Source organism: Macaca fascicularis, chromosome X (genome assembly GCF_037993035.2).
Source record: "Macaca fascicularis isolate 582-1 chromosome X, T2T-MFA8v1.1".
NCBI lineage: Eukaryota > Metazoa > Chordata > Mammalia > Primates > Cercopithecidae > Macaca > Macaca fascicularis.
The window spans coordinates 2,171,726-2,189,703 of record NC_088395.1 but is presented as its reverse complement, the minus strand read 5'-3'; the positions used below and the strand labels follow the sequence as shown (position 1 = coordinate 2,189,703).

General features: G+C 51.0%; 2 protein-coding genes across 5 annotated transcripts in view; both read left to right on the top strand.

Annotated features, from left to right (window-relative positions):
• The first annotated feature begins 1,118 nt into the window (after positions 1-1,118).
• On the top strand, positions 1,119-16,155 carry LOC102129069 (E3 SUMO-protein ligase ZBED1). 4 transcript variants are annotated; one of them, XM_065537812.2, is made up of 2 exons: positions 1,119-1,278; positions 11,814-16,155. In XM_065537812.2, the coding sequence occupies exon 2, from the start codon at positions 11,865-11,867 to the stop codon at positions 13,947-13,949; it is 2,085 nt and encodes a 694-aa protein (XP_065393884.1). In that variant the 5' UTR covers positions 1,119-1,278; positions 11,814-11,864; the 3' UTR covers positions 13,950-16,155. The 4 variants fall into 4 exon arrangements, with proteins under 4 accessions (XP_065393884.1, XP_065393883.1, XP_005592931.2 ...); XM_065537811.2 differs by having other exon boundaries at positions 11,811-16,155; XM_005592874.4 differs by lacking the exon at positions 1,119-1,278 and adding an exon at positions 1,381-1,800 and having other exon boundaries at positions 11,811-16,155.
• Positions 1,119-17,978, top strand: part of LOC141406861 (polyprenol dehydrogenase-like) — a 320,805-nt gene continuing 303,945 nt past the window's right edge. Inside the window, exon 1 of the mRNA XM_074029269.1 lies at positions 1,119-1,278. Within this exon, the coding sequence (XP_073885370.1) occupies positions 1,170-1,278 (109 nt within the window). The 5' untranslated portion in view covers positions 1,119-1,169. The remainder of the gene's footprint in view (positions 1,279-17,978) is intronic.

Below are 17,978 nucleotides of genomic sequence, written 5' to 3'. Positions count from 1 at the left end.
GAGGATGTGTTATCCCATGGTGGGGGTCCTGGCTGGGGTCAGAATGGGGTTCCGCCATCTTGGCTGGAGTGTGGGGTCTTGGGGAGGCAGTCCCAGCTGGGGTCTGTAGTCCTGGGGGGCGTCCTGGCAGGGGTCTGTGGTCTTGCGGGGTGCTGGCTGGGGCCTGCGGTCCAGGGGGTAGTTCTGGTGGAGGTGGAGGTCCTGGAAGGGGGCCCCAGTAGGTAGGGGTCTGTGATCCTGGAGAGGGGTCCTGGTAGTGGGGTCCGAGTGGAGGTCTGTTGTCCTGGGGGGACCCTGGGAGGATCTGTGGTCCTGGAGAATCCTGGTGGAGGTCTGTGGTCCTGGTGGGGTTCTTGGGGGGGGGTCTGTGGTCTGGGGGTGCCCCAGTGGGGGTGTCTGTGGCCTTGGGGGTCCCAGCAGGGGTCTGGGGTCCTGGGGGGGTTCTTGGGAGGAGTCTATGGATCTGAGTTGGGTGCTGGCTGGGGTCTGTGGTCCCAGGGGTGTCCTGTGGTACTGGGGTGGTCCTGGCTGGGGTCTGTGACCCCTGGTGGGGGTCTTGGCTGGGGTTTGTGGTCCTGGGGGCGTCCTGGCTGGGGTCGTTGGTCCTGGTGGGGGTGTGGAGGGTCCCTGCTGGGGTCTGTGGTCCTGGGGGTGGGCGGGGGGAAGTTCTGGCTGAGGTCTGTGGTCCTGGCCGTGGGTGTGTGTGTGGGATCCCTGCTGGGGTCTGTGGTCCTGAGTGGGGGGTCCTGACTGTGATCCCCAGTGATCCTGGGGGCGTCCTGGCTGGGGTCAGTGGTCCTGGAGTGGCGTCCTGGCTGGGGTCTGTGGTTCTGAGGGAGGCGCCTTGGCTGGGGTCAGTGGTCCTGGAGGGGTGGTCCTGGCTGGGGTCAGTGGTCCTGGAGGGGTGGTCCTGGCTGGGGTCTGTGGTCCCGGGGGGGGGGCGTCCTGGCTGGGGTCGGTGGTCCGCTCGGGGTCCCCAGTCCTGCAGGCGGTGCGGGATCCCAGCGGGCCCGGACGGGGTCTGGGGTTGGGGGGTCCCCGCAGGCCGGGGCGGTCCGGGGCGGGCAGGGGGCGGTCCGGGGCGGGCGCGTTTCCGCCGTCGGTCCGGGCGGGCGGGCGCAGAGTCCCGCGGGCGGCGCGGAAGCGGCGGCGGCGCGGCCGGGGCAGCCATGTCGCCATTGTCTGCGGCGCGGGCGGCCCTGCGGGTCTACGCGGCCGGCGCCGCGGTGATCCTGGCGCAGCTGCTACGGCGTTGCCGCGGGGGCTTCCTGGAGCCAGGTCAGCGGGGCGGGGTGGGGGTCGGGGCTCCGGGGACCCGGGTGGGCGCGGGCGCGGGCGCGGGCCGGGGCGGGCTCGGGGGCGGGAGCGCGGGGTCTCCGCGTGACCTTGGCGAGGCGGTGGCGCTCCCGGAAGTGGGACTGGGCGGGGGTCGCGGTGGGGCCGGGGTTGCGGGGGGCGTGCGCGCCTGGGACCTCCCCGCCCCGCGCTTCCCGTCCCCGCCGGCTCTTCTGCGCGCCCCCCGCGCTGGCCCGGCCCGGCCTGGCCCTTCCCTCCCCGCGCGTGTGTTCTCCCCGCCTGTCCAGGTCGGGCTCCAACCGAGCCGCCCCCGTGCAACCGCCCCCCGGCCCACCCTGACACCTCCGGGCCATGGCCGGGGACCCGGGGGCTCGCACGCCCCGCGCCCCAGACCGCAGGCGGCTCTGCCTGCCACCTGCGGTCGGCCAGTGACCGCGCGCCCCCGCCAGGCCCCGGAGGGGAGGAGGGGGCGTCCCAGGGACCTCGACCCCCACCCACCCCAGGGTAAGTGAGGACGGGCCCTTCTCCGGAGAACGTCTCCAGAGGGGACGCAGGGGCTGCTGCTCGGGCACTGGGGAGCCACGGAGGTCTGGTGGGGAGGGCAGGCCCGGTAAGTGGCAACTTTGTTTCCTTGGCCTTTGTAAACATCTCTGAGTCACAGATCTCCAACTTTGCAGGACTCGTTTACTGTCTGAACTCATCAGTGAGGACCGCCACTGTGTTTTGTGTATGAAGATTACTTATATTCATAGATTTGCAGGTTCAGAATTTATTAATTTATTTTTTGTAATAGGAAGTAGAGATGAAGTCTTGCTATGTTGCCCATGCTACTCTCGAACTCCTGGGCTCAAGCAGTCCTGCCTCAGCCTCCCAAAGTGCTGGCATTACAGGCACCAGCTACTGCATCCGACTAATGTTTTAAATTTTTTGTGGACAGGGTCTTGCTGTGTTGCCCAGGCTGGTCTCAAACTCCTGGGCTCAAGCGATCTTCCTGCCTTTGCCTCCCAAACTGCTGGGATTACAGGTGTGAGCCACCAAACCTGTCTAATGTTTTAATTTTTTTTGTAGCAATAGGGTCTTGCTATGTTGCCCAGGCTGCTCTGAAACTCATGGGCCGAAGCAATGCTCCTACCTGGGTCCCCCAAAGTGCTGGGTTTACAGGCGTGAGCCACCACGCCTGGCTAATGTTTTAAATCTTTTGTAGAGATGGCATCTCACCATGTGGCCCAGGCTGGTCTTGAACCCCTGGCCTGCAGCAATCCTCCAGTCTGGGCCTCCCAAACTGCTGGGATTACAGACAGAGCACCACTGTACCCAGCCCATATTCTCAATTTAAACCTAGAAACCTGTAAACAATTATTTGTGAACTGGTATAAAGGGAATGATAATTCCATGTTAGGTTAAATGACACTTTGTTTCAAAAATGACAGTTTTCCAAAACAGAGCGTTCAGAGGGTCAGTGTGGTGGGGGTGGGGGTGTACGTTGCCCCATATGTCTTAAATGTCCAGCCTAAGAAGAGAGCTGTTATTTCTGCCTCCGTAGACGGTTTCGTGGCATGTCAGGAGGCCTCTGGAAGACACTGCTGCACGCCTCTGGGAGACTGGGAGTCAGCCAGGCGAAGCGCTTGGGTGCCTTATTGTGAAATGACTTTCGACTTCCACTCTGCACCCACTGAGGGAACCCCAGGGGTCCCAGCTCCACACTTTGAGAAGCGTGCCTGGAGTGGATGTTTTAAAATGAGCCTCACTCTCTCCCGCCTCTAGCCAGAAAAAGCTTTGAGTTTTCTGTGAGCTAAGCTTTTCTTTTTCAGCCAGGCTGGCTTCAGTATTTGTTTTTTAAACCTGCTTAGCATAATTACAAGTGCGTAGAAGAAGGAGCGTAAAGGAACTGCAGTCAGGCCTTCCTAGGGCAGGAGAGCATGTTTGTTTGAAGTAAGTAATCAGTTGCAAGGTAAACGGTTTACAGCCAGCGAACAGTTGTGTGGCGTCTCTCAGAAGATGATGTTTTAGTTTTGCTTACAGAAAGGTCCCCTTAAACCTTCTTAAGGGCCTGTGTGGACCCTGGCAGAAGAGGCTGGGGTTCCTGCAGCAGCTCACCAAAATGCTGGCCTTTGAAAAACTTGCTCTTTGTGCATTAGAAAGGAGGGGTGGATTCTTTTTTTTTTCCTTTTATTGATTAAATAACAACAACAGAAGGTTGTTAAAGAGGACAAGCTTCTGGTGAAGTCACGTGTCTGCCAAGGGACTCTGTACCCGGTGGGTATCGAAACAGAATGGTCTTCTCTAAAGATTAACTTCAGTAGCTTGTCCTCATCGAGCCCCTTCCTGTGTATGGATTAAAACTAATTTTTGTTATCGATGGAGGAATGCCGTTTTCCTTGGTCTGCTGGTGGCCAGCTTCCTAAACGGCGTTTTTTATTTGCTTCTCTCTGGTGGACCTTTGCTGTTGGTGAGGAAACGTTGAACTTTGTCCAGGGCATTTGAGCTAAGCTGTTTGAATAACCACGAGGGCCAGTTTCCCCACTGCAGATTGGAAGCAAGGGCAGTTTTTTCTTAGGACTTCCAAGTGGAGCTTGTTCTTAGATATCTTACAAAGGAATGCCTGGGTTACACATTCCACATGAGTTGACTTATATAGTATGAGAAGGAAGAAATCACGGCTGGAATCCACTCCTAAATGGTGTCTTCTTCCAGTTTATCATGGAAAAACAAGATAATTACAAATTAATCATAGATGTTGGTCATGCCTTTACAGAGGGGGTTTAGAAGCAAATTGACAATTCCTATAAAAGGTTCTGCCCCTGTGTTCTTAAGACTGTCCATGTGGCCCATTCAGTAAGGTGTATCTGTTGGTTGGATTTAAAAATAGGTGATCTAATCAGTGTATTTAATATCCTAGTATGGCATCAAAACTTGAACATTGATATGGCCTGAAATCTGTTGAAAATGATCGTCTTGAGTGAAGAAAGTCTCTACCCAGCAGTATTAATAACAGGGTGATCTGTTTAGAAATTACATTTTCTCTGATGCATCAATGAGTTTTGCAAAGGAGAGAAAATTGATGGTGCCTATAGTCAAGCCCAGTTCCAGTACTGTACAGAATTTTTCTTAAAAGTTCTATTGTAAATAATAGGCCACAGAATATTCCTTCACTTTCTGGGATGCAAAATGGACTCGTAAATGCTGTACCACAGGAGTGAGTATTTACGAAAAATATGCCAACTGGCCCACTTACAAAGCTATTTATAGAAGTCCTACTTTTCAAACTTTTTTTTTTAACCTATAAAGGGAAAGTTAATTCTTGTTGGTTTTATAAGTAGTGAACAGTGGCTATTAGAAATCAGGTAGAAGGCCGGGCGCGGTGGCTCACGCCTGTAATCCCAGCACTTTGGGAGGCCGAGGCGGGCGGATCACAAGGTCAGGAGATCGAGACCACGGTGAAACCCCGTCTCTACTAAAAATACAAAAAATTAGCCGGGCGCGGTTGTGGGCGCCTGTGGTCCCAGCTGCTCGGGAAGCTGAGGCAGGAGAATGGTGTGAACCCGGGAGGCGGAGCTTGCAGTGAGCCGAGATCGCGCCACTGCACTCCAGCCTGGGCGACAGAGCGAGACTCCGTCTCAAAAAAAAAAAAAAAAAAAAAAAAAGAAATCAGGTAGAAGTAAAAACAGCAGTTTTCCAACTTCTTTTTTTTTTTTTTCAAGACCGAGTTTTGCTCTTGTCGCCCAGGCTGGAGTGCAATGGCGTGATCTCGGCTCACCACAACCTCTGCCTTCCGGGTTCAAGTGATTCTCCTGCCTCAGTCTCCCGAGTAGCTGGGATTACAGGCATGTATATGCCACCATGCCTGGCTAATTTTGTATTTTTAGTAGAGACGGGGTTTCTCCATGTTGGTCAGGCTGGTCTCAAACTCCTGACCTCAGGTGAGCCGTCCATCTTGGCATCCCAAATTGCTGGGATTACAAGGGTGAGCCCCTGCGCCCGGCCTCAAACTTCTTGATCATAGAATCCCTTTCAAAAAAATGAGGACCCCGGACAGTTTTTGTTTTTGTGGACTATAACAGTCAATAAGTCATCCTGTTAGACATTAAAACAGAAATTTAAAACATATTTAACAATTTATTTAAAAGTAATGGTAACAGGCCAGTTACATGTTACTACCAAGAATGTATGTAATATATTTATTGTTTATATATTTTATTTTTATTAAATATATATATTTTTAGAATAATTTATACTTTTCTATAAATATAAAATACAAGTAAGTTGTATTTATATAATGTAGATGTAAATGAAAACAACTGATATTTTTATATAAATATATAAATGTGTACATTTATGGGGCACATTGTGATGCTTTGCTATATGTTGGCATTGTGGAATAATTAAATCTTGCTAACATCTATCACCTGCTATTTTTCCTTTGTGGTGGGAACATTTAAAATCTCTTTTACCTGTTTTTCTGTTTTTTTTTTTTTATTTCCATAGATTATAGGGGAACAGGTGGTGGTTGGTTCCATGAGTAAGTTTTTTAGTAGTGATTTGTGACATTTTGGTGTACCCATCACCCAAGCAGTATACACTGCACACAAGACATTTAAAGTATCTATTAGTGGGCCGGGCACAGTGGCTCACGCCTGTAATCCCAGCACTTTAGGAGGCTGAGGCGGGTGGATTGCCTGAGCTCAGGAGTTTGAGACCAGCCTGGGCAATACAGTGAAACCCTGTCTCTATTAAAATACAAAAAATTAGCTGCGTGTGGCAGTGTGCGCCTGTAGTCCCAGCTACTCAGGAGGCTGAGGCAGGAGAATGGTGTGAACCCGGGAGGCGGAGGTTGCAGTGAGCTGAGATTGCGCCACTGCACTCCAGCCTGGGCGACAGAGCAAGACTCCGTCTCAAAAAATAAAAATAAAAAAAAATAAATCAAAATAAAAACCTCTTTTAGCTATTTTGAAATACGTAATACACTATTAACTATAGCCACCACGCTGTGCAGTAGGTCACTGAAACTTATTTCTCCCATCGAACAGAAACTTGCTACCCTTTGGCCATGTGTTGTATGTTTTTTAAAATAAAAATGATTGTCATTTCCAAAATAACAAAAACTTAGGGAGATGAATGGCTGAGTTTTAGGGTTTTGTCGGCCTCATCCACAAAGGGATAGACGGCGGCTGGCTCCTTCCTCTGCTTCTTCACACTGGTGTCTTGTGACGTGTCGTTCTGGTAAGAGTCATGTGAGGCACGTCTACTGGCCTCTCATGGATGTGCAATTGGAAACGTGAAGTCGCCGGCCCCCTGAGGGCGTTCTGGGGAGTATCCCCCGCCATCCCGCCCTGGGATGCCGCACCAGCCTTGAAGAATGAGACAGTGAGAGGCTGGTTTGCAGCAACCTTTATTTGTGACCTTGTGTGCACGGAAGCACTGCGAGGGAGGAGGAAGGAGGAGGGAGGGTACTCACTACGAAAGGCCAGCTCCGCTGTGGCTGTTACGTGGGTTCAGGTGGAACCCACCTGCTGTGGGCGATGCTTTACCTGAGAGTCCCATGGGATTCTGACAGCAGGAGATATGTAGGAGGGAGCTGCTTGTGCCTCCATCCAGGAGTCACTTGGTTAGGGGTTTGGGAATTTCTGCTGTCAGTACAAAACTTCGCTCCAGGTACTAGACCTGTTTCAGCCAAATAATAATAATGATCATCAGAATAGAATATAAACCTTTGTTCACCTAAATAATAATAATAGAATATAAATGTTTGTTCATGGTACTGGGCCGTCTTTCAGTCCAATAATAATAATAACTAGGAATAATGATAATAATGATAAAATATAAACCTTTGCTTCACATTCCTGGGACGTCTTTCAGCCAAATAATAATAATAATAATGAGAATATAAACCTTTGTTCAGGGTACTGTGATCTCTTTCAACCCAGTAATAATCATAACAATAGTAATAATAATGATAGAATATAAACCTTTGCTTCATCTCCTGAAATGTCTTTGAGCCAGATAATAACAATAATGTTAATGATAATAGAATATAAACCTTTGTTCAGGGTACTGCGACCTCTTTCAGCTCAATAATAGTAATAATAGTAATAATGATAATAATGATAGAATATAAACCTTTCCTTCATCTCCTGGAATGTCTTTCAGCCAAATAACAATAATATTAATGATAATAGAATATAAACCTTTGTTCAGGGTACTGTGACCTCTTTTCAGCCCAATAATCACAATAGCAATAGTAATAATGCTCATAATGATAGAATATAAAACTTTGCTCCATGTCCTGGGAGCTCTTTCAGCCAAATAAGAAGAATAATAGAATATAAACCTTCATTCACAGTACTAGGACTTCTTTCAGACCAATACTAATGATAGTAATAATAATTATAATAGAATATAAACTTTTTTTTCTAGGTACTAGGACCTCTTTCAGCCAAATAACAATAATAGTGGAATATAAAACTTGGCTCTAGGTACCAGAACCTCTTTTCAGCCAAATAGTAATAATAAGAATAGTATTAATAGAATATAGACCTTTGATCCAGGTACTGGGACACCTGTGAGCCAAATGATAATAATAACAATGATAATAATAGAACATAAACTTTTGACTGAAGTACCAGAACCTTTTTCAGCCAAATAATAATAATAAAATATAAACTTTTGTTCCAGGTACTCGGACTTCTTTCAGCCTAATAATAATCATAGAATATAAACCTTTACTACAGGTCCTGGCACCTTTTTCAGCCAACTAATAATAATAATAGAATATAAACTTTTGTTCTGTTACTGGGACCTCTTTCAGTCTAATAACAAAAGTAATAATAATAGAATACAAATCTTTGCTCCAGGTTCCAGAACCTCTTTCAGCCTAATAATAATAATAATGATGGAATGAAAATTTTTGTTCCAGGTATTTGGGACCTCTTCCAGCATAATAACAATAATAATAATATAAACCTTTGCTACAGGTATCAGGACCTGTTTCAGCCGAATAATAATAACGACAATGATAATAATAGAATAGAAACCTTTGCCCCAGGCACTGGGACCTCTTTCAGTCAAATAATCACAATAATAATAATAATAATAATAATAATAGAATTTGGACGTTTGCTCCAGCTTTCAGGACCTCCTTCAGACAGATAATAATAACCGAGTATGAACTTTTCTTCCAGGTATCGGGACCTCTTCCAGCCTAAAAATAATAGTAATAATAGCACATAAATCTTTTTTTTGTTTGTTTTCTTCTCTTTTTGAGATGGAGTTTTGCTCTTATTGCCCAGGCTAGAGTGCAATGGCGTGATCTCAGCTCACTACAACCTCTGCTTCCTGGGTTCAAGTGATTCTCAAGCCTCAGCCTCCCGAGTAGCTGGGACTACAGGCATGTGCCACCACCACGCCCGGCTAATTTTGTATTTTTAGTGGAGGAGGGGTTTCACCATGTTTTCCAGGGTGGTCTCAAACTCCTGACCTCAGGTGATGCATCCGCCTTGGCCTCCCAAAGTGCTGAGAGTACAGGCATGAGCCACTGCACCTGGTGCCAATATAAAAATCTTTGCTACAGGTACTGGGACCTTTTTCGGCCTAATAATAATAACAACCATAACAATAATAATTAGAATATAAACCTTTGTTACTGGCACTGGGACCTCTTCCAGCCTAATCATAATAAAAGTAGTAATAAATAATGGAATAGAAACCTTTCCTTCAGGTTCCAGAACCGCTTTCAGCCTCATAATAATAATAATAATAATAATAATAATAAAATGTAAACTTTTGTTTGAGGACTGGGACCTCTTTCAGCCTAATAGCACAGATAATAATAATGGAATGTAAACCTTTTCCCCCAAGTACCAAAACCTGTTTCAGCCAAATAATATGATGATGATGACGATGACGATGGAGGATCTGATAACAGCTGTGTCCTCTCACTCAGGTCAGACTTAAAAGCGAGCATTTCAGAGCTAGACCGAGGCCTCTTGAGATGATTTTCTGCCTCCGCTGACTGTGTAATCCAGGGGCCCCACCCTAACTCGGCTGCAGAACATGCAGCTTGAGGGTTCCCCGTTTGCTGGAAGTCCCGGTTGTGTTATTCATTCTCTTGGCTTGCTACCTTAGAACAAACCAGGATGCTGGCGTTGGTCAGAGGACCCCCATCCTTGCACCCTACTCTTGGGAAGCAGTGCTGCTAGGCTATGGTAATGCCCAGTTCACCTGGCACATGGTGGCGGCTCCCTAAAAAGCGCTGGACAGGCACCGGTGATGGAAAGCCAGCAACATAGGCCGCGACTGCCCATGAAGACGGGGGGCCTTTCTAAGACCTCTACTCATTATTGGGGGCAAAATTAACCTTCAGAATATCTTGCTGTAATAAAGTTCCAGAAACCGGAGGGCTTAAAACCATAGCTTATTCTCTCCCAGTTCTGGAGGCCAGAAGTCTGAAATCAAAGTGTCTCAGGGCTGCGCTCCCTCCGGAGGCTTAGGCGGAGCGTGCTTCCTGCCTCTCCCAGGTCCTGGGGGCTCCCGGTGTCCCTGGGTTTCAGGCCAGCCACATCTTCACTCTAGCCTCTGTCTCTCTCTCCATGTGGCCTTCTCTGTGTACTCCATGTGGCCTTCTCCATGTCTGTATCTCCTCTTCTGTCTTTTATAAAGACATTTGTCACCGCATTTAGGGCTTACCCGAATCCCGGATGACCTCATCTCCAGATCCTTAACTCATTAGATCTACAAAATTTCTTATAACCAAGTAAGATCTCATTCCACGTCCTGGGCTTTAGGATGTGGACAGATCTTTCTGTGGACCACTGTTCAATCCACCATGATTTTAGCAGTTCCTTCTGGAGGCTCCAGGGGAGGATCCTTCCTGTCTCTCCCAGCTTCTGGGGGCTCCAGGCACTCTGGGCTTGTGGCTGCATCACTCCAGTCTCGGCCTCTGTCTTCGTGTGGCCTTCTCCTCTGTGTCTGTGTCTCCTCTTCTGTCTTCTATTAAGGACACTGGTCACTGCATTTAGGACCACCCCGACTGAGAATAATCTGATCTTAAGATCTTTGCTTTCATTATTAATACATTTACAGAGACCCTTTTTCCAAACAAGGTCACAAGTACCAGGTGGATACAGATTTTCTTTGGCAGAGGAGGTCGCTTTTCAACCCACTATAGTGATCATTGAAATATGCTTCCTTGCACTGACTGTCCCGACACGCTGAACGTGCTTGGGTGGTGCATTTCGTTGTTTACCCTCCTGAGTGCTGTACTGGACACCTGCAGATACAATTACACCTTTTAACAAAGCCCAGCTGTCATTTTGGGCAACCCAGTCACAGAGGTGGCCTCCTGCGTGGCACCTGGAAGGGCCTGTATGTGTGAGTATTCAGCCTCAACAGGAACCCTGGGGACTGGCTTCGGGGTCATCTAAGCCTCCACACCAAGTGCCCGATGATGTTTGCACAGGTGTGTGATATTTACCCAGTTGGGCCTTTCTGCCCACAGGTGTGACTGGATACAATGGGCATTTTGAGAAGTTCCAGGGATTGAGAAATCCATGCTTCTTCAGATGTGCTTACAGATCACGGATGTACCTGTGCTAAAAACAAAGCCTGTGACATTCCACATGGCTTCATTTTAAACCATAAAGTTGGAGAAGAATGTGCAATGCCTCTTAGCTCTAGGAAATCCGGCTGTAGCCAGATGGAGGTCCTGTTTGGCTTCTTTAATGCAGTTAATGAAGCTCAGGTGGCGTTCGACAGCGATTCTTGCTGTGATGGTTGCCGGGGGAGAGGGGGCCTGCCTGGCCGCTTGTGGACTCTTCTATGTAGGTGGCGTCCCCAGAAAAGATCTACGCAGCTTTCCGACGTGGCAGGTGCTTGGCAAAGCTCTTAGAACAGGAACAACAAGCCCCTGCGATGAGAAGGGCACTGTCAGGCTGGGCGCGGTGGCTTACGTCTGTCATCCCAGCACTTTGGGAGGCCGAGGCGGGTGGATCACCTGAAGTCAGGAGTTCGAGACTAGCCTGACCAACATGGTGAAACCCATCTCTACTAAAACAACAACAATTAGCTGGGCATGGTGGCAGGCACCTGTAATCCCAGCTACTCAGGAGGCTGAGGCAGGAAAATCGCTTGAACCTGGGAGGCGGAGGTTGCAGTGAGCTAGGATCACGCCACTGCACTGCCGCCTGGGTGACAGAGCGAGACTCTGTCTCAAAAAAAAAAAAAAAAAAAAAGGCACTTGTCAGGTACAGCCCTGCAAAAATGCCGTGCTCACTCGCAAACCTGTACCTTGACACGTGCGGCACCGCTGCGTTGGATTGACGTAGAAGAAAGAGTGTGTTCCTGCGCTAGCTTCCCACCTCCGCTTTGCAAAAGTGACCCGCAAGGAAGGTCCAGCCGTCCGGCCCCAGTGCCCTTTGGTTGAAAGCGGAGCTGCCCCGGCACCCCGGCTGTCTCCCCAGCAGGGCTCCCACATCTGCCTGGGTCCCTTCTCATGCTGTGTTTGTCTTGGCCCTTCTCAGCAGGTCCCCACGCATGAGCGGCCGTCCAAGCAGGCAGGCTCCAGTGGAGAAGCAATGGAGAATAAAAGCCTGGAGAGCTCCCAGACAGACCTGAAGCTGGTGGCCCACCCCCGCGCCAAGAGCAAGGTGTGGAAGTATTTTGGCTTTGACACCAATGCCGAGGGATGCATCCTGCAGTGGAAGAAAATCTATTGCCGTATCTGCATGGCCCAGATCGCCTACTCCGGAAACACCTCCAACCTGTCCTACCACCTGGAGAAGAACCACCCCGAGGAATTCTGCGAGTTTGTCAAGAGCAACACGGAGCAGATGCGCGAGGCCTTTGCCACCGCCTTCTCCAAGCTGAAGCCTGAGTCGTCCCAGCAGCCCGGGCAGGACGCGCTGGCTGTCAAGGCTGGCCACGGCTACGACAGCAAGAAGCAGCAAGAGCTGACGGCCGCCGTGCTGGGCCTCATCTGCGAGGGGCTGTACCCGGCCTCCATCGTGGACGAGCCCACCTTCAAGGTGCTGTTGAAGACGGCTGACCCCCGGTACGAGCTGCCCAGCCGGAAGTACATCTCCACCAAGGCCATCCCTGAGAAGTACGGGGCCGTCCGGGAGGTGATCCTGAAGGAGCTGGCCGAGGCCACCTGGTGTGGCATCTCCACTGACATGTGGAGGAGCGAGAACCAGAACCGTGCCTACGTTACGCTGGCCGCCCACTTCCTGGGCCTGGGCGCCCCCAACTGCCTGTCCGTGGGCTCCCGCTGCCTGAAGACCTTCGAGGTGCCCGAAGAGAACACGGCGGAGACCATCACGCGGGTGCTCTACGAGGTCTTCATCGAGTGGGGCATCAGCGCCAAGGTCTTCGGGGCCACTACCAACTACGGCAAGGACATCGTGAAGGCGTGTTCCCTGCTAGACATCGCCGTGCACATGCCCTGCCTGGGCCACACCTTCAACGCCGGCATCCAGCAGGCCTTCCAGCTCCCGAAGCTGGGGGCGTTGCTGTCGCGCTGCCGAAAACTGGTGGAGTACTTCCAGCAGTCTGCTGTGGCCATGTACATGCTCTATGAGAAGCAGAAGCAGCAGAACGTGGCCCACTGCATGCTGGTGAGCAACCGCGTCTCCTGGTGGGGGAGCACGCTGGCCATGCTGCAGCGCCTCAAGGAGCAGCAGTTCGTCATCGCCGGGGTCCTGGTGGAGGACAGCAACAACCACCACCTGATGCTGGAGGCCAGCGAGTGGGCCACCATCGAGGGGCTGGTCGAGCTCCTGCAGCCCTTCAAGCAGGTGGCCGAGATGCTGTCAGCCTCCAGGTACCCCACCATCAGCATGGTGAAGCCGCTGCTGCACATGCTCCTCAACACCACGCTCAACATCAAGGAGACCGACTCCAAGGAGCTCAGCATGGCCAAGGAGGTCATCGCCAAGGAGCTCTCCAAGACCTACCAGGAGACGCCTGAGATTGACATGTTTCTCAACGTCGCCACCTTCCTGGACCCCCGCTACAAGAGGCTGCCCTTCCTCTCTGCCTTCGAGCGGCAGCAGGTGGAGAACCGCGTAGTGGAAGAGGCCAAGGGCCTGCTGGACAAGGTCAAAGACGGCGGCTACCGGCCGGCCGAGGACAAGATCTTCCCGGTGCCCGAGGAGCCTCCCGTAAAGAAGCTCATGCGGACGTCCACGCCTCCGCCCACCAGCGTCATCAACAACATGCTGGCCGAGATCTTCTGCCAGACGGGCGGCGTGGAGGACCAGGAAGAATGGCACGCCCAGGTGGTGGAGGAGCTGAGCAACTTCAAATCCCAGAAGGTGCTCGGCCTCAACGAAGACCCCCTCAAGTGGTGGTCGGACCGCCTGGCCCTCTTCCCCCTGCTGCCCAAGGTGCTTCAGAAGTACTGGTGCGTGACAGCCACGCGCGTCGCGCCTGAGCGTCTCTTTGGTTCCGCCGCCAACGTGGTCAGCGCCAAGAGGAACCGGCTGGCCCCCGCGCACGTGGACGAGCAGGTGTTTCTGTATGAGAACGCCCGGAGTGGGGCAGAGGCAGAACCCGAGGACCAGGATGAGGGGGAGTGGGGCCTGGACCAGGAGCAGGTGTTCTCCTTGGGGGACGGCGTCAGCGGCGGTTTCTTTGGCATCAGGGACAGCAGCTTCCTGTAGCGAGGAAGCGTCTTGTCTTACAGGTCATCCCCGCAGCAGCCCATTGGATGCTTTGCTGTAAATACTCACCTGGTCAGCTTGGTTTTGAACCTCAGAGACCATCCACTGTCTTTGACACCTAGAAGGTGGAAAAAGGAAAGAGATTCGAGAAGCGAGAGAGGGTCAGGCGTGGTGGCTCTCATCTGTAATCCCAGCACTTTGGGAGGCCGAGGTGGGCAGATTAACTGAGGTCAGAAGATGGAGACCAGCCTGGCCAACATGGCGAAACCTGTCTCTACTAAAAATACAAAAATTAGCTAGGCATGATGGTACGTTCCTGTAATCCCAGCTACTCTGGAGGCTGAGGCCAGAGAATCACTTGAACCTGGCAGGTGGAGGTTGCAGTGAGCTGAGATCGCTCCACTGCACTCCAGCCTGGGCGACAAGAGCGAGACTGTCTCAAAAAGAAAAAAGAAGACACAAGAGAGGCGGCTTTGAGTGGGTTTCTTTCCTCCCCTATTCCCGGGGCCCTGGTGACTTCTGCTTGGGAATTGCAATGCTCAACGCCCCGCATGCAGCAGAGCCTAGAGGAGCTGTTCCTTCACAGATACTTGAGACCCACACCATACCATATCTGATTCAAGTTCTCCCTGGGAGGGTTTAGAAGACACACAGGAACATTCTGGGTGGCGTCGAACGAACCTTTCCTGATCATCATGTGTGACTTCTGCGAGGTCCAGATCACTGAATTCATGTTTACATTCTCATGCAAGCGGGGACCTCTTGCTTCTGGGAAATGGGGAGAGACCTTTTAGCCAAAATGCCCTTCTTCAAAAGAGAGCCCTGAGAGACCTTTTTTTTTTTTTAATGTTTGGTTAAAAATGTGACAGATGAGTAAAAAATGCAGGTACTTAACAAAAAGCAAAAAAACAAAAAAAACAAAAAAAAAATGGTGTGGACTGTGTTGTATTTTCGACAGGTTGCTGTCAGCCTGCTTCCTGCTCCCTGCCAAAATTCACTTTGTGGAGTTGGTCCTTGAAAACTGGGTGGTGGCTCACGCTGAGGTCAGGAGTTCGAGACCAGCCTGGCCAACCAACATGGTGAAACCTCGTCTCTACTAAAAATACAAAAAAATGAGCCAGGTGTGGTGGCGTGCGCCTGTAATCCCAGCTACTCGGGAGGCTGAGGTGGGAGAATCGCTTGAGCCCAGGAGGTGGCGGTTGCAGTGAGCCAAGACTGCGCCACCGCACTCCAGTCTGGATGACAGAGTGAGACTCTGTCTCAAAACTAAACAAAAGTGGGCGGCTCACGGGTCTGGAGGTTATGTCTTGTGTGTGTCAGCCCTAAAAGTCCAGTTCCTCCATGCGGCCAGCTTTTCCACATAGGGTGTTTTTGATTTGATTACCGGAAAGGACTCTTGCTGCTTCTCTTTTAAACTCAATACCACAGGGGAAATGAATTTTAAAACATTGCCACCGGAGGGGTTTTCCGTGGCTGGATTCTTGCGAGTTGCTTTCAGTCATTCAGGGAAACAAAGATGTTTTCCAACATGTAGAACTGCTTTTTAAGTGGAGGAAAAATGCTTAATGAAGCTTAGCGTATTGCTTGGATTCTACGTGCAGCAGGTTCTCTGCCTCCGTGAAGACAAGGTGGGCTGGGGAGGACGGTGTCTAGGAGGGATGACCCCACTCAGCTCCAGGCAATGTTCTGCCGAGACCCGAAGAACTCTGGGTGTCAGAGGGTGAAGCAGGAACTACCTGCATTTCACAGCTGCTGACTTCTCAGGGCTACAAGCAGCACAGAATTCTATCCTTACGTCCTGAGCCGGTGTAAGTCTAGAGAAGGAAGCGCGGGAGAAATCCACGTAACCTTTGCTTGCTTTTTAAGGGAAGCGGTTCTGCCATGAACTTGGAAGCCTCAGCTCCGGGTGTTCTCAGCAGAAGGGCAGCTGGAAGGGACACAGTGGGGCAGGCTTTGGGGCTGCTCTCTGTTCTGCCCGGAGGCTGGGGACGCAGGGCAGCCCATGCCTCCGGGGCCTCTATTCTGTAGCATTGCCAACGTTCCCTTTCCGTCTCAATCATTTGCTTTTCGTCACTCATGTGAAAAATGTGAACTGCTCTGGCTCTGTCTTCATTTTTATTTTTAAGCCATTGTTCCCCTCCTAAATGGTTGCTTCTTATTTAATGCTTTAAAGTTGGACTGTTGTTCAATAAACCAGAGAACTACATGAACTGCTCGTTCATTCGTCTGCCGCGTGCCCGTCCGGACTGCAGCTGGTCTGGTCTGAACCCCTTGATTCTGGGAGTGGAGGGAGGGTTTTTGTTGTTACTATTTTTATTTTTGTTGTGGTCCTTGTTTAAAGCAACTTTTTCCAGGGCACCCGCAGTCACTTCTGTGCTCCTCTTTCTCATCTGTCTGTCCTCAAGTTATGATGTACTTTTGGGTGTTTTGGCATCAAAATATCGAAGTGAATCAAGTCGGCAGCTGGTGAAAGCGTTCCCTTTTGCCAGTTCCTTCACTTAGTGGGTAGTTGTATAAAAGGAGGCCCGATGGACGAGGCAGCCTGGATGGATCCGGATGGCATCAGCGCCTTCCCTCTCCCCGCAGCCTCCTTATCTCCCCTCTCTTCCTGTCTTCCTCATCTCCTGTCACATCCTTTCTTCCTTCCCTCCTCCTTCCCTCCAACCCTCCCTTTTCTTCAGCCAACCAATCCTTCCTTCCTCCCTTCCTTCCTTCCTTCCCTCCCTTCTCTTCCCTTCCTTTCCCTTCCCTTCCTTCCTTCTCTTCCTTCTCTCCCTCCCTTCCCTTCCTCCCTTCCTTCCTCCCTTCTCTCCCTTCTTGTCTCCCTTCCTTCCCTCCCCTCCCCTTCCCTTCCCTTCTCTCCCTCCCTTCCTTCTCTCCCTTCCTTCCTTCTCTCCCTTCCTTTCCTTCCTTCCTTCTCTCCCTCTCTTTCCTTCCTTCCTCCCTTCTCTCCCTCCCTCCCTTCTCTCCCTTCCCTCCCTCCCTCCCTTCTCTCCCTTCCCTCCCTCCCTCCTTCCTTCCTTCCCTCTGTCCCTCCTCCTCTCCCTCCCTCTCTTCTTCCTTCCCTCCCTCCTTCTGTCCCTCCCTCCCTTTTCTCTCTCCCTTCCTCTTTCCTTTTCCTTTCATCCCTTTTTTCTTCCCTTTCTGCTTTCCTTCCTCCCTCCCTCTTTTCCTCCCTCCTAAGAAAACAATGCCCCCCCCCCGCCCCCGAGAAACACAGGAAGTCCCGGATGTGCCCCTCTGCCCGGAATGTGCCCCTCTGCCCAAACTTGCCTTTCTGTGCGCTATTGGTTGACTGCCTGCCCTTAGGTATCAGTAAAATGTCGAATTTCTTTTTCTTGCATGTTTTGGGTTGAAAGGGGTTCATTTTCAGTCCTCATAACTAAGCATTTGCATCATGATGTTCATTTAAGTGGGACATGTTTACACGTTTCTCCCATTAGGAGTAATTCTAGTCCTTGAGGATTTCTTGTAGAGACATTTCCTTCACCCCGACATAGTTGCCGTGAGGGCCTGTGTGACACTCCCTCCTCACAGTGGCGGGATGTTTCGGTTTGGTTTTGTTTGCAGCTTGTACAGGCCTCACTCTGAACTGCTGGGTTTTTCCCCCTTTGCAGAATTGCCTGCTTCGCACTGTTTTCCTAGCGGGCGTCCGAAGGGTGAGGAAAACAGCTTGGGGAAAGTGAGGAAAAGGTTTGGGATATTTTAGTAAAGGGGCAGCTGGTGGGAAGGAGCGGGCTGGGCTGTTTTGGGGCGCCGAAATCTCGGTGGTGACGTTGATTTGCTCATGAGTGCAGAGGCGGTCCGGAGCCCGGATTCCTGGCGCAGTCAGCCCCTGCTTTTGCGCCGGCGGATCCTTCCTGCGCCTAGTCTCAGATGTGCTTGGGCACAGTTCTACTGTTTGCCCCACCGTGATCGCAGGCACGCCGCCCTGTCCTCTCCGTCAAATCCTGGGGCTCACCCGAGAGTTTTATAAAATGAACTCGCCATGCCCCTGCCTGGTGAACAGAGAATGCAAACTCTCACAGG

What these genes read in the sequence shown, in the direction of transcription:
- LOC102129069 (XM_065537812.2), top strand. Translation starts at nt 11,865, where the DNA reads ATGGAGAATAAAAGCCTGGAGAGCTCCCAGACAGACCTGAAGCTGGTG.